The sequence below is a fragment of the Dermacentor albipictus genome, chromosome 3, assembly GCF_038994185.2.
Source record: "Dermacentor albipictus isolate Rhodes 1998 colony chromosome 3, USDA_Dalb.pri_finalv2, whole genome shotgun sequence".
NCBI classification, from domain to species: domain Eukaryota; kingdom Metazoa; phylum Arthropoda; class Arachnida; order Ixodida; family Ixodidae; genus Dermacentor; species Dermacentor albipictus.
In genome coordinates this window covers 163,952,274-163,974,589 of record NC_091823.1, presented here as the reverse complement: position 1 = coordinate 163,974,589, position 22,316 = coordinate 163,952,274, and the positions used below count along the sequence as shown (strand labels likewise).

Genomic DNA, 22,316 nt, shown 5'->3' with positions numbered 1-22,316 from the left:
TTCGTGCTTCTGTGTCCTGGTTTTTTGTTTGGTTTGAAGCACTTGTAACAAGGCACACGCCTTTTTTTACGTCGTCCCAAAGATATAGCTCCCCGTTTATCTTTAGTTTGTCGTAAACCAGAGAGGCTTTATCGCCGGAATTTTTTTTTTGGTTTGCCGTATTTCCACAAGTTTCTTCTGATGTCGCGAACGCGGGGTGAAAAATCTTCACTGCTGGCAAACGCAGTCCCCTTTAGTTTGTGACAATTTCGCGAAATTTTTGCTTTGTCCCTGAAATCTAGAAGCTTCAGTATTATTGACCTTGTTTTGTTGTCTTCCGGCCTACCTAACCTGTGAATCCGTTCGATGATAGCGCTATGGAAACGTCCCGCATATTTAGGGCTTCCGAAGAACAGCACGAGCACCATGAGCGGTGACGGAAACAGCAACTTCAACATGCGCAGCAGCGTCGTGCTCGGGCTAGGCCGGGCGCAGCGGCTGCTGTCCCAAGCAAGCCACGCACCATTTCAGAGTCAGAATCAGAGTCAGAGTCAGACGAAGTCTGGACGCCTGATGAGCACGAAATATTTATAAATATCGTTTCAAAGAAATAATGTTTTGATACAGTGCATTTAATTGTCTTGATGCCAATCATTTCACTTAGCGCAATGCTCAATCATTCAAGTACGCGTCACATTGGGCTATGACATCAGGTGATACCGTAGATTTCATGTTCCCGTGCAATAGCGTACGGTTCCATCATTCATAAATACGTTGTGCTGAGTTTTACATGGTTAACGAATTACTCAGAAGGGAAAAAAGACGCAGACGGACAAAGCGCAAGCTACCATCTTGCATTTCGTAGTGTGCCCTTCATCCGCCTGCGTCCTTGTCCTCTTCCTTGTCATTGTTTGCCGGTGTAAAACTCAGAGCCACTATTTGTGAACATGTACCAATTAGTCCCTTTCATTGCCTTATTTAACGTTCATCTCATCAAGTAATCAAACTGAATGCGCAAACTTGTGCACTTTGACGCAGCTAAGTTTGTTAAAGATTCACTCCTAAACACAAAAACTGGCCAATCTTGCACTAGTGGTGCAAACCTGGAATCAATAGCGGAGCTTGTGATTACCTAGCTTTTACGTGGATTGCTAAGTTGTTTGTAGGATTTGACAGGCTATTCTAGGTTTTGCTAAGTTGTTGGTATGCTTGGCTAAGTCGTTTCTAGGTTCTGCGAGGTTAGGGTAGGCTTGGCTAAGTTGTTTCTAGGTTTTGCGAGGTTGCGCTAGGTTTTGATAAGTTGTCTCGGCAGGCTTCACACTGGAAGTTTTCGAGCAGCCACAGGCCGGGATAGCTTTCTGGGCGACGACTAGCGTTAAGGCACCGACTCTCGCGCTCCCTGGACTGAAACTCGAGATCCTCGACTCGGCTCCCCTATCCTCAGCCGCAGCTTCGGCGTGGTGTTACGGATCAGCTCGGTGGCGACGCGTCGCTTCTGGCTTGGCAGTTCGACGCTCTTCCTGGTAAGCCACGTCTTCTTCAGGCGTCAGTACTTTCTTCGGTCTTCCATTGGCAGCACCACGTAAGCGCGGAGTAGAGGCGAGAGGTGTGTCACTGCGCCAGCTGTTCCGAGCTTTTACTGGCTTGTGACGTCACAACTGCGCCCAACGCGCCTGGGGTGCGAGGAGTTTACGTGGCTTGGTCCTCTCGCGTGTTGTTTCTAGGCAACGCGAGGCGGCGCACAGCTGGACTGAATTTTTTGGTAACACTGCACGGCGGAACTAAGAGTTTATGCAGCTCCGCTGTTAAAATATTTTAAAATAAGAATACTAGCTACGCCCATCAGCACGTATCACAATTAAACCAAGCAAGCTGTCCCCATTTACTGCACCACCATGTTCCAAATAGAACGCTGCAATATCACCGCATATCACCGCCTGGCTGCTACGTGCGCTTCGGTCGCACCCTGCCTCAGCAGTGATATTCCAGAATATATTGTTAAGAACAACGACAGGCCGACATGTTCATTGCAAAGTTTTCTTTCATTACTGTACTCCGCGAATCTTCCCCCACGCTGTCCATATCCTGACCATCCGTGCACACGAGACGCAACACACACTGCGCACCACCTGCGTCTCCCTTCATCTGTCGCCTAGGCTGCCTCGATGCCACGCTTCTTTGTACAGGATGGTTACACGCCCGGTTGCACCTGCATATTGTGTCGGGGCGGGTAGAGGCGCCCTATGACAGGCAGCGGGAATTTTGCTTCACCGCTCGCTGACAGTGTAAACTTTTCTCATTTTCGTAGTTTGTACGATTACGTGCACTGCAATATCTATATCGCACCTTAAAACTAAGTTGGAACACTTGCAGTAAAGCAATATTAGAATAAGTTTCAAGCCCAGAAGATAACTAGTCCTCTTTTGCCGCGCTTTCATTTGAGCTCATAAATTTGTTTTCAAAACAACTTTGACGCATATGGCGTATAATTAAGGTTTTAGAAGTTGTTCATGAAAAAGAATGACGCAACTTATACCGCAAATGTAGAGCTGCCTAATGCGGGGAAAGGTATAGGACAAAACTGCTTCAATAAGTACGGTAGCGTTACGAATATTTGAATATATCAGATGCCGAGCGAACGGGCATGACGGGTTGTGTTTACAAGAAACCTGTAACGCACTTTTCATCCCATGTCGCCAGCCCCAAAAGTCAACTTAGCGAGCACGCGCGCAGCACCGTGAAAATTACAAACACCAGGCGGCACGACCGCGCAACAGTGACTAATGCACGCGCATGCACCTCCGCTTCGGCAGCTCCTACACAATATTGTCACATAATAGTGAAGGTGAAAAAAAAAACAGCGAAACTCTCCATAGCTTAACTAGCTTTTTATTGGGCGAAGGGGCATCCACAAAAGCAAGTTGCGCTCAAAGCACAACGACAGCGGCGAACACAGTCGAGTATCGTCGACATCTGATCAGCCTGTCAAGCGCGTCGGCTTTTATACAACGCTCATCGAAGGTGCCAGAGCAATCGCTGTTGCCGGCGTGGTTTTCAGAAAGTACTACACAATTCCTGTCGCGCATGCAATCTGCTAATACAAGGTTCCACGAGGCCGTACACTACAGATAAAATGAACGATAGCACTCACTTAAGTTACAAATCATGCAGGTGCGTCTGCACTGAGCGATAACGTTTAACATTGTTAGCCGGTGAATCGTGATCACCGGAAAAAGATATACAAGCGCACATGGCCATATGGTGGAGTTGCGGCGCGGGTCTGGTCAAAGGGTGCCACCACCATGAACGGCGGGAGCCGGCACAAACACATCATAAATGGATTTCTCCGCTCTTTCTGCGCATGCGCAAGAAGCAGTGGTCGCGAGAGGGACATGTGGGGACTTGATACCGCTGTATAGGTGTTTTTGAAATCCACGCTGCCAACACGAATGCGACATCCAGCACCCAACTAGCCCGCCTCACTGATTTACCTCCAGAATGGCTATATACCACTGTGACACAAGATTACAAAATCCGTAAAAGTTGCTTGATACCTGTCGTCTGATACATGTAAAGGTGCTTGATACCTGGGTAAACACTAGGTTGTAAAGAAAATGGTAAAGCGATAGCTCAGAGATTAACGCAAACACAGTTACTCAGAGCACATGTCGTCATGAGACACAGTCCTGTGGACGCGGAATGCAACAGCCCGCTAGCAGGAACAACACAAAACTGGCAAATGGTCTACAAAATAAATGTGATGAACTTCTATGGGCCCAGGCTTAATACATGCTACCGGACAATTGCCATGTTGGCAAACGTTCACATATATTTCCTAACGTTTAGAGATGAGGTCCGCGATGGCATGTCCTGTATCAACAGAAATTCAGAAGGTGAATGAATTCAGTGACCTACCTTGCGGTATTTATCGCTACCTCTTGCGAGGAGAAGATCATGGGAGAAATGAAAGAGCAAAGTGCACAAAGAATTTTGGTGCTATATTTTCCATATCGCTAATACTGTAATACGAGAATGCTAAAGGACACCGCGGTGCCAGAAATGTTTTCGTTTATTAGAAGCAGCGAACGGTAAGTATTGCGTCTGAGCGCATCCATTCTGCTTCCATACTAACATTGCAAAGGGAAGCTTAAAGACGCCACGTATGATTACTATTTTTGTCAATAACATTCCTAAATGGTGTGTCCTCCTCTTTGATACAGTAAGCATTTCTGAGCTTCATTACGGTGTTGGCACGGGCGAGCTTGCACAACTAGCTACGCATGTTCTTTTCAACTACGATGGAAAGAGCAAGAACCGAACCACAACTTTTCTTAATAGTAGGTGCCGAACATTGTTTATTTACTAACGAGATCACACGGTTCAGTCCATAAATGTGATAGCCAACAAGAAAAGCTCATCGTCAAGGCCAGCTGAGACAGTAGTTTTCATAAAAGGCGGCCGAGCCTATGAGGTCCCAGCTTAACCTTAAGTAGCAAAAAATATCATTTTCAGTCTTTTGTGGGCTACTTTTTCTTCGCAATAGCACACATTAGGGACGCCATCATTGTTTACAATCGCCATAGCACGGGTACTCATCTTGCTATGTTCCGCGAGAAAGCCAACATTTGTACAGAACCTCTATTCGTTATTGAGATGAAAGTTGTGGCGTTCACGATTCCCGCGTAACTATCGACGCTGAAGTGCACATGTCCAAAGCGCGGTTGCGTTGTGCTGTTTTTGCGAGCCTTAACGAGCTTGGTCCCTGTCCCTTCGCTATGATTGAATAACACGTTAACCACAGGACAATATCGTCTACCCCCGCAGGCACCTTAGAGCTTTTACGTCATTGTTGTGGAATGACGACCATCTCCGCGTTGGTCTCCTACCGTGAGCAGCATGCAGGGGCTGTCGATGGCAGCGGCGCAGCAACCCATGAAGCCCAGCACAAGCAGCAGGAGGCCCACGGCCATGACCACGTAGCAGGCATTGTAGTAGTTGGACAGTGGCAGGTTGTCCTGGTACACCCAAAAGTCCGGGTCGGAACGAATCCAGATGCCGACAGAGAGAACCCCGAGGCCCAGGATCTGCACGCACAGCCATGCAGAGGATATCATAGATTTTATCACCAGCACACCGACATGGTGAAGCTAACAAACGTTCTGTGGTAATGAAGAGAGACTCTCCAGATGCAAAGAGCACGCGTGACAGCACTTATAAAAACTCTACCCAAGTCACTTTTTTGTTCAAGCTGATAAACAGAAAACATGGTTATCCTAATATCTCCAGCATTTATGTTAATATAGCGCCTAAGATGCAGAGCTCAGTGTTACGTTAGATTATATATTCATTCGTTCTTTTTTTGGAGTCTTACCATAAGCAAAGTCTAGGAAAGTTCAAGCACTGGTGAACACCGGTGAAAATAACTGACGCTTTTCGCAAACAGAAACAGCTCTCAAACACTGCCGGAATACTTTATTTTAGTTTCCAAATACCACTCTATCTATTTCTATACATAGCAGGCGTGGGCGCAGATTTTAGTACACAGAAAAGAACAAACACTAAGCTTAAACAAATAGATTAACAGGTGACATGGTTAGATAATTGCTCCATGAACGCTTCAAAATGCAATGCGCGTAGCCAACCATCCCAGCAGTTCCAAATTTCCGCTATGAATGGAACAAAAAGATAATTTAAAACAGCCTATGTATGTCCTGAAAGGAAAGAAGTTTTGTGCATGACTTTGTCTGGTTGCACGTGCGCTAGAGATGTAAAATAGAAGGGTGCCTGAGTGCCGCATGACGTGTGAATGATCTCTTGAAGCATGTTAATTCGTTCCCGCGTGCGCCCGAGTTTCAAAGTCTGCAATGATAAGATGTGAGCATTTGATGAAGGTGAAAATCCGAGATCATAGCGACCATAGACGAATTTCAGTGTTTTGTTTTCTGAAGTAATTCCAAAAGCTCAATGTCACATGTGAAGTGAGGGGACCACACGTTTGAAGCACTTTAAACATATTCCAGTATCGGGCGGACTAGTGATTTGTAAGCAGTTAGCTTACATTCTTTTGTAGTATTTTTAAAAGTTTGTTTAAGGTAACTAGGCGTCATAACTGTTTTTCCAGAAATGCGAATATGAGTAATGTGAGCATGCCATTTTAAGTTATGTGAAAAAATAACAACGTGGTGCAAGTACCTACCGTTGACATTGTAACAGAAATGTAGCGGCTTCTTTTTATTACAGAAGGCGAATGCGTTTGTTCTACTGAAATCAATTTTGATTTGCGACGTGTTACTCCATTTGCAGAACAACGAAAAAAATATTGTCTAATTCCTGTTCCTTATTAGCATTGCTCACAGTGTGGTATAGGGCACAGTCATCAGCGTATAGACGCAGCTTGACGGCAGTGTTAATAATTATATGTGTAATTATAATAATAATAATAATAATAATAATAATAATAATAATGTAGATTACAAATAACAGAGGTCCAAGCAGCGAACCCTGAAGCACAACTAATACGACTGACTGATGAAGACTATGCGCTATTAAAAGTGACGAATTGAGATCTTAATTATAAGTAGTCAGCGATCCAGTCAAGTAATAACCTCCTATTGAACACTGCGAGCAGCTCACATTGAAGTTTCTATGGCTAAGTAAAATGCTTTTACATAATCAATAAAAATGGCGTCCATCTCATCGCGGTTATTGATTACAGAAGCTACGTCGTGCCTGACAGTGGAAAAACCAGCTCCAAAGCCACGCTGGTTTTCAGAAAGGAGATTTTGACAGGTTAAATAGTGAACAATATGCGTAGGAATAATGTGTTCAAGGGACTTTCAGCAAGTGGAAATGATATATTGGTCTGTAATTAGCCATCAGTTGTTAATCTCCAGATTTATATACAGGGATGACACTAGCAATTTACCAAGCATGGGGAACCGTTGGCGTGTTCAGCACTTTATTTATAATTACTGCAAGATACCGGGCATTCTATTCCAAGCATCTTTTTAAGAACCTATTAGGTATGGCGTCAGATCCCGTGCTATTAGTTGTTTCAATCTTTAGCAACATGTTATGAACCCCAGCGTAAGTTACTTCAAGACTGGGCAAATCGTGTACGTAATTATGAACGCAGTTAGAGATGTGCAGGGACAGAGCTTCTGCCAATTTGCTATTAGGGCTATCGGAACATGTTTGTACAGCCCAAAACATGAGGACTCAAGGAAGAACACAACACAGGCGCTGTTGTGTCCTTCAGACCTCGTCTTTTGCGCTGTGCAAACATGCCGATATCGAATCACCAACTCGCCCAAGCTTCTACCTTACCATGCTATAGGAAGGCGTCCGCGTGTGCAGTATGGTAGCTTAGCACATATAATAAATCCACAATGCAAGTACTTGAACAATGAAAGCGATATAATTCTACGTTCTGGCAATGGGCATGGCAGCAGTATTAGAGTAGAAGTTCGTTCTTTGAAATGATCGAGCGCCGCTCGATAGAACTTAAAGCTTAAACGCTTAACGACCGCTGCATCGAAATTTCACATAAGGTAAACTTGTTATAAATTAGTAGTAGATACCGCTACAGCGACCTTGGCGAAGCCAGAGCGCTGGTAATTGCATAGTTTGTTGAGAGCAGCCTTTAAACAGCACACAAACTGACGGCACCTACACCTGGTGTTTGTAGCTATGACGCAAGCTTGAGCACACCGAGTCCGAGATTTGTCAGCGTACCGCCGCCGCTGCTGTATCTCGAAGGTCGTGCTAAGGAGGCCGGCGCTCTATGCCATGCGTCACTTTCGGTGAGCAGTAATGGCGGGATCTTTTGTCAGTTTCCGTATCAAAAGCAATTGTTTTTGCCAGCTTTTCCTGATGATTCCGCTCGTATTTGCAAAGTCAAGTTTTTGCACGCAGGCTCGTCTAAAGCTGCGCTATCCTACGCTAAGCTTTTTCCATGGTCCGAAATTTAGTCGCAATTGGCCGTTGAATACACTATTGTCACTACTTTCCTTGCAGGAGTTGAGCGCATATTGAAAATGATACTATAATTACTTAAAGGGCGATGTTCTCACTCATTATCGCAACTGGGTTAGGGATCAGGACATTTGACTTGACAAATAAGTCTTCCTTCTTGGAAGCGCTAAAGCTGTAAATAAACATTAGTGAGATACTTCACTCAAATGCAGCTTTCTTTCATATCTGCTGCCTTTTTCTGTGTAGCAGAGCTTGTCAGAAATAAAATGAACTTAAAATCATTGTGCTCGTCGCAGCACGGTGCTAGTATGATTGGGGTCTCGACGCTAAATAAATGCAAGCAACCCTGGCTTTTCTGATGGAAGAATAGACTTCGCAGATATGTAGTCATGACTGAATAAATATTTTTTTCATACCAACATTTTGCAAGTATTTTACTACTTAAAAATACATTTTCATACAAGAGCAGAAATTTGACTTTGCTGAGTAGCAATTTGGTGGAATTATGAAAACACTCGTGGTATTACGATTGAGTAATATCACACCGAAGCGGAGCCGCTAAACATTATTGCAATTAAGAGACTCTCATTATCCGCAACGATTTGAGCCCTGTTGAAGTCCATAGGGTCACTGTGAACCCAACGTAATGTGTGCAGAGATGCATCATAAAACTGGGAAGCACATAAAAAACAGTGGATATGCAGAAGCAGCAGCACTAAATACAAAGAGGAAGCATACTGCGCACAGGGCAGCCCCCCTCCCCCCCCTCCAAAAAAAAGGATCAAAACGTTTCTGCCAATAAAAACACAAACTTGAAGCAAAACAACCTTATCTGTGCTGTAACAGAGGAAAGGAACGTAAAGAAGGAAATAAAGATATGCCAATTCTATCACTGCCACCTTTCATCTCGTAACGTGGAACACTGACATACGTTCTGCGGCTCGCAGGACGCAATGGTGTTTGCTTTGATACCCTGTTTGCTTGCCGAAACTTGAACTTTTGCACATGCGGAGGACTATCGAAATTATTCCTCCGTGCATTGTTCCTCGAGAACCCAGAGTGCAGTACACAAGGGGGACGTACGAGCGTGTGACATACAAGCATTTCAGAAACAAACATATAGCAGAACAAACAAGACAGCTCATATACCGGGAGCACTTGCTCTAGATTATACAGAATTTACAAAAACATTGCATGTGCTTTATAGCAAAATTCTAATCCTTCAAGCGTATTACTCGAAGATACAGACAGTGCTTGCATGATGAATTAAAATGCGTAATGAATAATTTAAAAATAGTGAACTAATACAGCTTTGACGTATTACATTACGGCGCTTCAGGAAATTTAAGAATTGCAACCCTGTGACTTCGCAAGGCGTATTGACTTGTAACGAATTTTCAGGATGACCAAACCGAGAAATTTTGGACTTTGCCCCTGCACCCCTCTGTCGAACTTTACCGAAATGTGGCAGCGTAGCTCAAATGACAGCATTCTAAAAACAAAATACTAAGGCCGCTCAAATTTCAACAACTTCCATGTATAACGTCGAGAGGGTACGCCCTTCAACCCCTTGCATGTTTAAGGTACTTATTCATAACTTTCCTGCTGCAATTAGATGTGTTTTATTTCAAACAGAAACTCTGTTTTTACTCAGCAATGACGTCATATGTAAGTGCCCATACCCTAGTTAAAGAGAGGGCTACCTTCTTGACGTACCCTCGCGACGTTGCTAACTGAGAGCTGCTGAAACTCGAGCGGTCTTAATAAATATATTTTTTCCTAACACTGATTTTTTCGAATGCTGCCCACTGATGCAAGATGGTGCACTGCGACGAAGTTTGAGATATAGCCGAAGGACTAATGTCCAACATTCCTGAAAATTTTCACCCTTCAAGGGATTCGTCTCCAAAGTGTTCAACAAAATACATTTGCATGCCAGTTACTTTTGTTCTTGAATGCCAAACAACGCTGTCTTAATAAAGTGAGTGGGACAGTGAATCTTCACAGCGAGTATGTCGTACGGTAAGTCATGTTTCATGGTACATGTTTAAAAACCGGTGCCATCCTTAGAATTTATGCCAAGTAACCTAACCGGCTAATCCGTAAAATGTAATGTGTACCATGAATTATTTTGTAAGAAAGTGAATTATTGAAGTTTTGTTCATTAAGCATATTGATTTCTCGTGAAGGTGTTGTCCGCCTCTTTGAGTTATCCAATTGAAGGATTAGAATTGCGCCATCTGCCTGAAGAAATTTTTTTAAAGTTGTATTATCTAGAAAAACACCGTGCATAACTTCAATGAACGCAGCACAGAGTGTTTCAGCAGAGTATTCCACAGAAGGCATCACCTCACAGATGTGATAAAAAAAAACACTACCTAGAAGAGCAAGAAAAATATGTCAAGTAAACCTAGTACCAAAAGACAAATTAACGGTGCACTTCAAGGATGAGGTGAAAAGCAAGAAGTAATATACACGCATAAAAAAACGGCGCCCAAGTAAGCATAACGGTACAATAACAAATGAATATTGTCATATCTAATACTGTAGTGGTTTGTTTTATCACGAAATGTGCGGTGTCCGTCAATGAAGGTTTAAGTGCTATAGTAGTGCAAAAAAGAAAAGGTACTCGCTACGCCAGTGTGCGAGTACTGTCTGCGAGTACACCAGTGTGCGAGTAATACACCAGTGTGCAAGCCAACTGTTCTCCACCACCTTCGCTACGTCAAAGCGGTTGGCCCTACGTCAACAGTTGGCTTGCTTTACTTCGATGATGCTTATGCCCTTAGAGTATTGCCGCGAGGCGAATCAAGTGGCGTGACAGTGTATCCCCTTTACAATATCAGAGATCTCGTATTTATAGATGACTTGATATTGACAATTATGCCAAAAATATGTTGTTAGATATTTTGACCAAGGTTAGCGAAGCGTCCGGTATAATATATATATATATGTAGACGGCTACTATCAATTTCTGAGATACGGCTACCATTCATTCCTTTTTTTCCCTCTATTGCAGAGGTAATAATATTCATATCCAGCGTTGTAGTGCGAATTGCAACTTGTGCTAATGTGCGGCCCTCGCTAATGTTGTTGCGACAAAGCATCACAAGCAATGAATGTTCTCTCGGTCTATCTCTGTTTTCGTGCCCATAGGGAAATTGGTTTTTGAAAGTATACGCATATATATAGGAGCATATAGCGTACTGTCAGTTCTATTTATATATTTTTTCTGGTTATTCATGACGTGGCGGAAGCATGGGGCTAACGTTGCACAGGTAGAGTTATTTTGATGGTTTCGACTGTTTCCGTACCTGCTTAAAACTAGCGCAGATTTATTTAATAATTTCTGGCAAAATCGGAACATGATCCTTTTCTTATAACCATTTGTGCAACACTGGTGTGCCACATAAACTTGCATAATTTACACATGGTACGTACAATTAATAAAGAAACATAATACGCCCTTTCGTTCGAACTTCTGAATCGATTAAAAGTATATTAGAGGCGTTACCACTCTGGCTACATTCAAGGCAAAAAATATCCATCTGATCGCAGAAGTGAAATAAAAAAAATTATAGTCCATATTTAGACAAAATGCTTTTATGCCCTACAAGAAATGCTATATTAATGCTTCCGGAGGCTTTACTCCGTTGTCGTAGGTCATTTCAGAGCCCGTATAGTTTTCCTACAATAAAAATACTGTGATCAAGACGATTCGGTGTAGACCTACAAGCAGTCGTTACTGATTCACAAAGAGGGAGCCTGATATGGACAAGTCTGCATCCTTTGCTGCACGGGAAATGAATCATTTTGCCCACACAGATAAGTGATGAAATCGTTGGCGTGCGTAAGACGAGTGCAACTCCCGGTACAGCCGGCTTTATCAGTAACATCCTTAAAGTGGTGAGATCACGTAGTTGTTTTCTCGGATAACGCCCCAAATAACAACTGGAGACAAAAAACCTTTACTCGAAAGAATAACAGTACTTATGATCCTAGAACTCGTACATTCTTAGGACAAATAGCGACATCCACGTCAAAGCAATGGCGCAGCGTCCTCCATTTACGGTCAACTGGCTTCCATTGAGGAAGAACGGCAGTGTGTGGCTTTGCACTTTGGCTCTCTTCGTAATATGTCCATGGGACTGCACAAGGTCTTCGAAAGGCCAAGCAAAACGTTGTTTTACCAGTCTGCGTCAGTGCTATAAGCTCTCCTGGTTAAAACACCGCGTGAGCAACAATCACGCTTGGTATTTATATATATATATATATATATATATATATATAGACATATATATATATATATCTCCATACGGGGTCGAAGAAAACGCTCAGTATGCCTTGTAATTCTGTATATATATATATATATATATATATATATATATATATATATATATATATATATATATATGTACAGAATTACGAGGCATACTGAGCGTTTGCTTCGACCACGTACGAAGAGAAATTACCGTTCATTTTTTGTGCTAAATGAGTCGAGCCAGTAATGTCTCAGTCAATTTCTCAAGGGAAGGCAACTCTAACAATTTCCGGGAGTTAAGCGGTAAAACATAAGTAAACCGCGGTATTCATCCCACCGAAGCTCTGCGCCCACCACGGGGGACGCAGTGGTGTGGTCTTCTCATCAATTTTGGACACCTGTCATTATTTAGCGTGCATCCAGATAATGGCTCACAACAGTTTTTGTATTCAGCGCTGATCGGCACCGCAGCCAATATTGGGACCCCAACGTGGTGCTCAAGAGCAGGATGCCATAGTCACTTAGGTATCTGGGTGGGCGAGTTAAATGTGTTCAAGCTGTATTCTGCGTATGAAAAGCAATGCTACTACCAAAGCCAGCGATGCCGTCACATCTCTCGGGCTTACGACACACACAAATGGAAGACGTGGTCAAAACTGACTCAACAGAAAAACCGGAATTAGCGCCGTTCACACAAACAAGTCACAGAGTATCGCTGTAAAATGGGGCAACCTCTCAGAATGGTGATCCTGTACCACTGTGTGTCTTTAGCCACAATGAGAATCCTAAACACGTCCGTCATAAACGATGGTGCAATAATCTTGTTTTTTATTCTATGATAATTCAGAACTGTCTACGTTTCACTAAATATATTGTGCACAGACGCCTTTTCATGTGAACTTTTTCTAAGCGCAAATACGAAACTTTATTGGTGGGGCTGGTTTTTTTTAACATCGCTTGCGTACTGACTGCCTTTGGTTCGTTCAAATGGGACATTTAGGCTAATCTTTCGGTGACAAGAAGCTGCGCTTATCCCAGGCGCATTTTACTAAGGAGACGCGACCACTGAATTCGAAAACAAAATAACAATGGAATAGAAATTGAAAGTATTACGAATATAAATTCTAGCGGGCTCCATTTAGTGCCACGCTTCTAGATAATTCATAATTATTGGTACAGTTGAGGGCGCCGAGGGTAACCTTTGGCATTCGGAGGCCCTTCGGAGTGCAATAGACGGGTTTCCTGAGCCTTTACCTCACACTGATATTACAGTGCACTGACACCTTGATATTCCCTTCGCAGCAAGAAACGGTATGAGCGACAAATAATAGTACCCGACACCTCACGCTATCTGTAAGCAGACGAATGTCATAACAGTTCAGCCGAGTGAGCAACCTGGCAGGGTAGACGGCTGGCGGTCGATAAGCGCGTGGAAACAAGATTATATTAGTGGCATAGCGCTTACCCAAACGGGAGAATGCTTTTGAAGCATGGAAACATGTGGTGATAACAGGGAATGGCACTCAGGTAAAATAAACGAAAAAGAAATAATGCAGGAACACAGAGCCACCGTTTTGGCGCCTCTCACGGAAATGTGTACCCTCAATTCGCTCACTGACTATATAGTATAGCTGGTACGCTGTTGCAGAACAGTAGGTGCAGCGCGAGCGTATAGACATGACATGAAGACACACAAACACCTTCACAAACGCAGTGTTCAGCAATAAAACAGCGTCCATCTGCATCCGCATCTGCATCTGCGTCCAGTGCATTCATGTCACGTCCATTCGCGCTGGGAGTACTCGGTTTTCGAGGTTATTCACACAGACCATGATGCATCGTAAAAATGGTTTCATATTATGCGATCAAGCAGGAAATATGTTTTTTGCTCCGCAAACTAAGCTGTTTAAAGAAAGGCAACCTTCTAGGCTCATGAAACGAATATTGTGTTCTCATTAGCCCCTGAAACTATTTTGTCGCTTTTGTAGAAACGCACTGAATCGTTAGCGTAGGACCCTCTGATCGTTAAGGGACGCATTTAAGCACTCCGCGTAAAGCATGTAATATATTAGACGGCTTTGAAGATGTGCATCACTATCGATGACAGAGCCACCACTTCCCCAAGTTTTTAACCTGCACCTCCCAAATTGATGCAGTTAGCTCAACTGACCTCTGTTGTGTGAGCTACCCGAATGGCTACCCAGATGGCGTCATCGATAATCTTTCTAAAGATCGTGAACAGACGTTCTTAATAGTTGGACTGTTGGTGAATTTTTATTCACACAAAGTTACATAATGCCAGAATGCACAACGATAACTTAACACTACAGTCAAGCAGTTCCGGCACACAGCAAGTATTGTCTGCTTGTTCGACAACGCTCTCCATGTTGAAGCGAGCTGCATGGTTAGCGCCGGCCTCGTGCTTTCTTTTCGCGAGCCCCACGGATCGACCTTGTTTCGTTGCGGACTGCAAAGGTAGCGACTGGCGATATATCAAACTGCGACGTCTTGTCCCTCTGCACGACAACATGCGAGCGCGTCGTGCTGTCGGTAACTGATCGGCTCCAGCATCTACGCGTTTCCGGCCGTCACTTCACACCGGAGGATTACACCCACATTAAAGAGCTTTAACGCGTCCTGTATACGGGTGAACGCAAGCGCAAGCATGCCGGGAGTTTTACCGGATGAGTGGAGGCGCAAACATGAACGGCCTGCAGGGTGCTACCACCTCGTGGCGCAGTGCTCGACCAATCAAACACAGAAATGTATAGGAGTAACCAAGTACAGTAGACATTGCTGCTGGTGTAGATTTTCGACAGGACCGTAATCGCGAACATGTTTTCTTTTTAAATGTTTAAAATGTTTTACGCTAGGTTACAACAATATAAGGCTTGTGTTTGGTTGGTTAGGCATCTCTGTGAGCGGCCTGCTGCACCGTGCAAACCCTTCACGTTTACGCTAAAGCCCTTTCATCAAAGTAGAAGTACTATGGAGGAGGTTTACCTCCGTATTCAGAAATCCAACCGAATGTGAAGCACATGCTTGATATAAATGACGCCTTGTGTGAATGCGCCCAAGATGCTCATTGCGCTTCCTTGAGTGCACTCACGACAGGCGTCATTTAAATCAAGTCAAGCATGGGCAGCGTATGATAACCAGACAGGCTCGGAGCTCTGACAGGATGCTCGTAACGCACGTTCTTTAGAAACCTATCTCTGGGGATCGGCGGCCAGGCGGCCAGCGGAGAGGTTGGCAAGGCTTTGCGCGCTGGCGACCGGAAGTAGGCGACATGACGTCACATCATGACTCAGCGTCAGTGAAGGCGTAGCTTAACCTCGATGACACGGCGAACGAGCTTAGCAGAAAAACAATGGCTAGGAAGGAGGGTAACTTGTAATCGTCCGTAGCTATCTTAATACGAGACACTTCACTTAAATAGTAGATACGGATGGGATATATAGTTCGTGAGCCATGACACTGATGAAGCAACGTGATGAACCAGCGTATCGTTTGAGAAGCGCACGCGCTTCTTATATCTTATAGAAATCCGGGTCTTTGAGCCATAAAGCAGTAGTTGCTTTCCAGCGCCTGTGTCTGGCCTTTATCATGCATGCGTCAACGTGCCTCCTTTGAGCGCGCTGGTTCATCAATGACATGGCTTCACTTAAATTGTGGCACGGACCTTTTACTCTAGATGTAACCTACTTGTTTACAAAATTTGTTCTAACAGTTTCAGGGACCCTGTAAATCTTTCGCTGCTAGGCCTATAAAAATAAATCAGTTAAATCGACACTTATTCAGCAGGCTCTTAAACATTTCTAATGGCATTGTTCTACTAGCAACACCACGCACTACCTTAAATGACGCCCAAACATTAATTACTTGTCAGATTTCACAATTTTTCGCAGATTGGGAAGTGTGGAAAAATAAAACTTTGACTAGAAGTGTAATAGAAACTGCGCACCAGTGCCCCTAGCGCTTCTGCAATAAATCGACTCAAATTGTTTGCTTTGTTGAACTCGGCAACATAATTTTTAATTGACAGCAGCAATGAGGACACAGGAGGCTCCCTCGGGTAGTAAAGTTTTTAATCCGACGTGCAGGCTTTTTTAATGATGTCCTTAAGTGCGGTAGATTCTGAAGAGTGTGTGTTGTTTTGACAATTAGAAAAATGTAAATTGCAGCATCATTTTCCTCGCTGTCGGTCGCTTTTATCCATCAACGCTGTGTCAGCCTATGTGCAAATTATAACTAACAATCCTCCCCGTGGTGTGGCGTATTCACGTACAAAAGCGCACGCAGTTGATTCCAGACCCAACATCGACCGGAGTTTGACTAGCTCATTTCTTGCATTTCGAACACCACCTGTGCAAGTGCCCTTATGTATTATTGTACAATATTGTGCCACACTCCACACTAGTCTGTAGCACCGTACAGGAACTGATGATAGTATGCAGAGGCTCCAGAGTCAGTTGAACACCCAGGCCTACCTCGCTTGCACGGAAAACTAATAGAACGCAATAATCAAGTACGAGCAGGCTTCTTCATACTCTCGGACTTGAAAACCATTGCTTTTCGAGCCGAAAAAATGCAATAAATAACAAACGAAGTGCCTGCTGCAATGAGTAAAAACAAATGAACGCTTTTGAACAAGAACTAACTCCTTCTTAAATTTGCGAAGCTACCGGTTTGCCGCATAGCATGGGCATCACAATGGCGAGTATTGATTGCGATAAATCTTTAAAGATTTTTCCACGAGCTAGTTTACAGAAGTTTCAGGAGCTTTTACCGAGCCACAACTGCCGATATACAAAAAGAAAAGTGAAAATACTGCCCTGAAATCAGTAACATCGCACTGACGTGGAAGCGCTGGCAGTTTTCGTCAAACATTTTAAAAACAAAACATTGTCCATCATTTGGGTTATCTAATGTTGAAATCTTGCCGCGAAATTATCGATAGTGTTTGGAAATAGTATTTCATTCATTTAAACTGATTTAGTGTTTCTAGTTATTGGCCTCTTTAAAGAAGCGATAGTATAGGGTGTCTGCTTCTTGAATGCATGATAGTTTCTTTAAGTACAGCTTAGGCACCCGCCGCGGTAGCCCAGTGGACATGACACTGCGCTGCGGAGCTCGACGTCGCGGCTTCGATCCCAGCCGCTGCGGCCGCATTTCGACGCCGCTGAAATGCAAAAAAGAAAAGGTGGTCGCGAGCTTGCATAGCTGAAGTTTATAGAATTTCACGAGGTCAAAACGAATCCGGAGTCTCCTCCTCCCCCTACTACGGCGTGCCTTGGTTAGGGTGCGTAAAACTCTAGTATTATTGAAAAATTAGGTTCATTTTAATTATTAGATTTCCGTTCAATATCTCCCTGCTTCATATAGAAAACCAATTTGAATGAAGTAGCGTTAAATTTTTTATCTCAACTCTTTTTCCCACTTTTTAGACAAGACCCTACAAATTCAAGAAAAAAAAAGCTGACGTGACTATCCCTTCCCGCCACCCCACTGCCGTTCTCAAAAAACGCTTCAACTTAAATTAGGGTGCTCTGTACGGTATGCTGTGGGCGCACTGATTTGGCAGGCCGTTTATTTTAGTGTATCCGCTGAGTATGCCGCCAGCGGCGAACCATGCGTCCAAGCGTGAGCTCGGGACAGACGGAAGAGAGTTTGGGACAGCGACAAACAATTTGCGAAAGTTATCACGAACGGCAGCGTATGGTTTTTACTTGCCGCTTCAGGGCAACAAAAAACAGTGGACGAATGACATATTTATTTTTTGACCACACTAAGATGGCGCACTTCTGCGATGCGCCAGCAGGAAGCAGGCAAACAGTTTTATGTAGCACGTATTGAGCAAAAGAAAGCTGTATCGGGAGTTTTTCATGTTGCTCTATAACTTCCTCATTGACATTTTTCACGTAATTTTAATATTTCAAATACTCATTAACTAATGCTACTTATGGAATTACATGGGGAAAAATGATCTTAGTATAATGAGAGTACCAAAAATAATCCTGCTAACAACATTACCTTGGTTCTGTGCAGCTACGCGGCATTTGTATATTTTTGAATCTTGGTGCATGGTAGTTGGGACACCCTGTATAATGGAATTGGATTCTGGGGTTTTATGTGCCAAAACCACGATGTGATTATTAGGCACGCTGTGGGGGGGGGGGGGTGTTGCGGATTAGTTTTGACCAACAGGGGATCTTAACCGTGCCCTAAATACACGGGACATCAGCGTCTTTGCGTTTCGCATGCACCGAAATGCGGCCGCCGCCGCCGGGGATTTCATCACGCGACCTCGTGCTTTGCAGCGCCACACAACAGGCGCTAAGCCACCGTGGTGGGTAATGTCTTATATAAAAACCCAGTTACATGAAAACGACAATAACTGAATCATAGTAAAAGAACGCTGCTGGGATTATGCCTTGTGCTTTACCATACGTTTATTTTGATCAGCACAGTCAGGTTGATTCGCTTTACACTAGGGGAAGTCAAAAAGTAAAGGGACTTTTGAGAAAAGGTACATTTTTGCTGATGAGAAGAAAACTGAAACATACATCATTTTTCTACATAACCTTCCTGCACTTCAGCACACTTTGCCCAACGTTTCACAAGTTTTTTTTTTTTTATTGCGTCAGGGAAAAGACTTTTTGGGTTGCACCTGTAACAAATTCTGTACCGAATCAATGACTTCTGCATTGGTGGCAAATTTTCTTCGGGAGACTGAGCGCTCCCGTGAATGATCGAGACATATGAAAATCGCTTGGAGCCATGCCTGGAGCGTATGACGGTTGTTCCTGCCATTTGAATCCCAACTCCGACTAACGCTGGAATAAGAGAGACACGTTCAACAGAAGCTTTGTAGGCGACGCTAAGCGTTGCGGGCGATACTAATTCAGTGTTGGATACTAGCAGTGTTACCAAACCCCTAGTGCGAGAAATTACAAAGTCCCTTTACTTTTTGACTTCCCCTCGTATAAAGATGGTGTTGATGGCCACAACAAAATCAAATGATCGTTTGCACCTAGTAAATCACAGTTGCAACCAATGTGCTGAGGAAAGAAACTGTCGGACGATTGCGATAGTGCCTAAGGCGAATTCTTAGAGGAGCTCGATATGTGTTTTCATTTTGCAATATATTCAGGCAAGGAATTTGGGGCCGAAATCACCGCGCCGAATGGCAGTCGGCGTATGCCGTCAGCGCCTTGGCAGAGGGAGAGACAGTATGAGAACGCTGACATGATGAGCGGCATCGGAGCCAGTTGTGGTTGAAGGCGACGGCGAACGCGCGAGCAGTGGCACCAGCCCGTTCGCGCGGTTACGCCGAGGGACGCCGACGCTCAATACAGGAACGGGCACTTGAGAGCTGCACTATAAAATTTTCTGTGCGTTGAAGAATACCAACGTTCTATCACACCGTTTGCTTTTCATCTGCATAAGTTGAGAATTATTTGCCATTACTGAATCTCGGTTTCTGTTGTCTTCTATACACGCCAAAGAAATAACATTTTGACGGAGAAACGTACAAGGGTTGTACTCCGACACCGAACGTCACAAACCTTGAAGTGGCCGTAAACATTACTGCGCCAGAAAAAAAGAAAGAGAACACTGATATAGGTGAGGCTCCTCAGCTCGTATTGTCAGCTCTGTGTAGAGTTTATGTTAAATCTTATCTTCATCAAATATGCGCACTATGTGTTGATTTGTTCAGATAAGATCACAATATTTTATGAGTGTTGAGACGTGTTACAGCTTTCTCTACGAAGGCGCGATGCGTATGCCGCTGAAGAAAAGAAACAAATGAGAAATACGGTACATGAACAGAAAAGGAAAAGGTCTCGCTGAAAGGGTGTCAGCCATCGCAATTCTCGATTTAGGAAAATATCAATGTCTGCTGGGCGGTTGTCATGCATACCCATTGTCTGAAGTGAACTGTCGTGAGACATTGAGGAATTCATATAATGGCTAGCAGCTCTCTGTGGGTATTTGAGTTTTCCATAATGTGTACACGCTTGTATTCACCAGTTGATTGTTTTAAATAATCGCACACCAGAACCCAGTAGCAGGAAGGCGTGTTGTGACATGCGCAGTAGAAGCCGTGAGAGTAGCGAAGTTGTTGACATAGAGAGAGAAACAGTGCGGAAATACCCTTTATATATATATATATATATATATATATATATATATATATACTTAAATTGACTACTACTAAAATGACCTATCAGCAACATGAGCGATTTGCTCAAGGTCGTCTTCATGATCCCTCTGAGCGCCTACTTCAGCTTGATATCACTGTCGAATCAAAAAACAATAACTAATGAATAGCGCAAGATCGCTGACAGAATTCTTTTGATGCTATCGATGAAAATAATATTGACAAGGGAAAGAGGGGAGGGTCGCGTAGCCTTCTAAATGTGCACGACACGACAAATCAGTAAGGGTCATTTAGCCTTGAGTGGCTGCCATATAGAAACAGAACAACAAATGCAGACGTGAATGACTACTTCAATAAACTTTGCCGGCAGAATTTCATGAATTGTAGCAGTCGGACTTTGGCGCCCTCTTGTTGTTGATTTAGTTATGTGTCCAGTGTTTTTCATGTTTTCCCTTAATTCAGGTGTGTGCAAACAGTTCACGCGCCTTCTTGATGTCACACTCATAATATTGTACAGTTTCATAAGTAAATATTCTCTTTCAATTCATTCTTTGAATAAAAAAGTATTGTGTGCCGTAAACAAATGACACATCCTCTTCAGGTAACTGTTAAGTTTAACGATTGATGTTGCTGATCGAAATGCCGGTAATGGGTGGGAATTAGGAACAACACATGGCTCTTCTGGGGCAGGAGATTTTCTTCCACACATGAGTAACGCGACACGGTTTCAATAACGTCGACAAAGGACAAGAAAAAACAAAGTTGTAAGCCAGAGATTTGAACTTAGGCCTAACATGGCCCACACAGCAACGCTCCCATAATACGTTTGAACCCGACGCCGTCCTGCGTCGCGCGCACTCACCCAGACGAGCAGATTGCAGGTGATGAGAATGTACTTAACGCAGGCTACTCCTTCATCCATGGCGTTCTTCGATTTTGCGAGGCACAGATCGCGCAAATTTCGCACCACCACTTAACGCACACGCGCGGGCTTCGCTGTGCAGAGTGCGACGTCGAGCGAGGAATGTAGATTACGCAGGGGCGGTGGCCGGTGCCCCAGGTGAGCAAGCCCCAACGCTCAGAATGCTTCCCGTTTGAACTGACTCGGCCGTTATCGCCGCCAGCGGAACGCGGGGTTCGTCGACGAGGGCTCCGCGCGTAGGCACAGGGAGAGGAGTTATAGAAAGAGAGAGAGGAGCGTCAAGAAGCGCTTCCCCCTCGCAAGCCGTCTCCAGCAGAGTTTACGACAAGCCGCCGCGGCGGCAGCGACCCTCACCCGCGCTGTGCTGCGCTATCTCAGCGCCTGGGATGAAGTCCACCTTGCCGGCGGCGCGCTGCGTATCGTACGTGCCTGGGAGTGTGCGTGTCCGTAGCCACAGGCTGTGTACTCGTCAGTGTTTGCCTCCTCATGGAGAGGAGAAGGAGATGAGAGGCACAGAGAAAAGAATATCGTGGCTGCTAACGGGCCGTTCTGCGCGGGCAACGCAATCTCCACATTGGCGAAGTCCTGGTGCGGCGCAGTTCGAGTCTCGCCAATGCCCTGACAAAGGTTGTAGGGAGGAAGTTGAAATTGCGCCGAGACAAACTTGGTTAACAAGGTCATCGAATGAATTAAGAAACGTAGATAACGAAATCACTCTGCACGTAGAGCGTGGGTGCGGCGTTCCGACAAGTTGACATAATGTTGAAGCCATCGCCACCAATAGGTGCCTACTTTGCAATCGAAGATGCTTCAGCTGTTAGGTATGACGCCACCTTTGAAAATGCAATAAATTATAAGTCCTACTTCATTATTTTCTCTCGCAATTTTCGAATTGTCCACGGGCAAAGAATATTTTGACAAAATAATCTTGTTGCCACCTTAGCCCGCTCAAAAAGCACAGGCATTGTTTTTTTCCCCATCTTTGTGTATGCATTGGAAATCGAAACGGGAAAGAA

The 22,316-nt window shown here is 44.1% G+C and overlaps 1 protein-coding gene across 1 annotated transcript in view; it reads right to left on the bottom strand.

The window, feature by feature from the left end:
* The window catches only part of LOC135905202 (CD9 antigen-like), a 42,255-nt gene extending 20,740 nt beyond the window's left edge, over positions 1–21,515 (bottom strand). Inside the window, exons 1-2 of the mRNA XM_065436221.2 lie at positions 21,241–21,515; positions 4,866–5,063 (exon numbers count right to left, since the gene is read on the bottom strand). Of these exons, the coding sequence (XP_065292293.1) occupies positions 4,866–5,063; positions 21,241–21,300 (258 nt within the window). The 5' untranslated portion in view covers positions 21,301–21,515. The remainder of the gene's footprint in view (positions 1–4,865; positions 5,064–21,240) is intronic.
* Between the last annotated feature and the right edge of the window lie 801 nt (positions 21,516–22,316).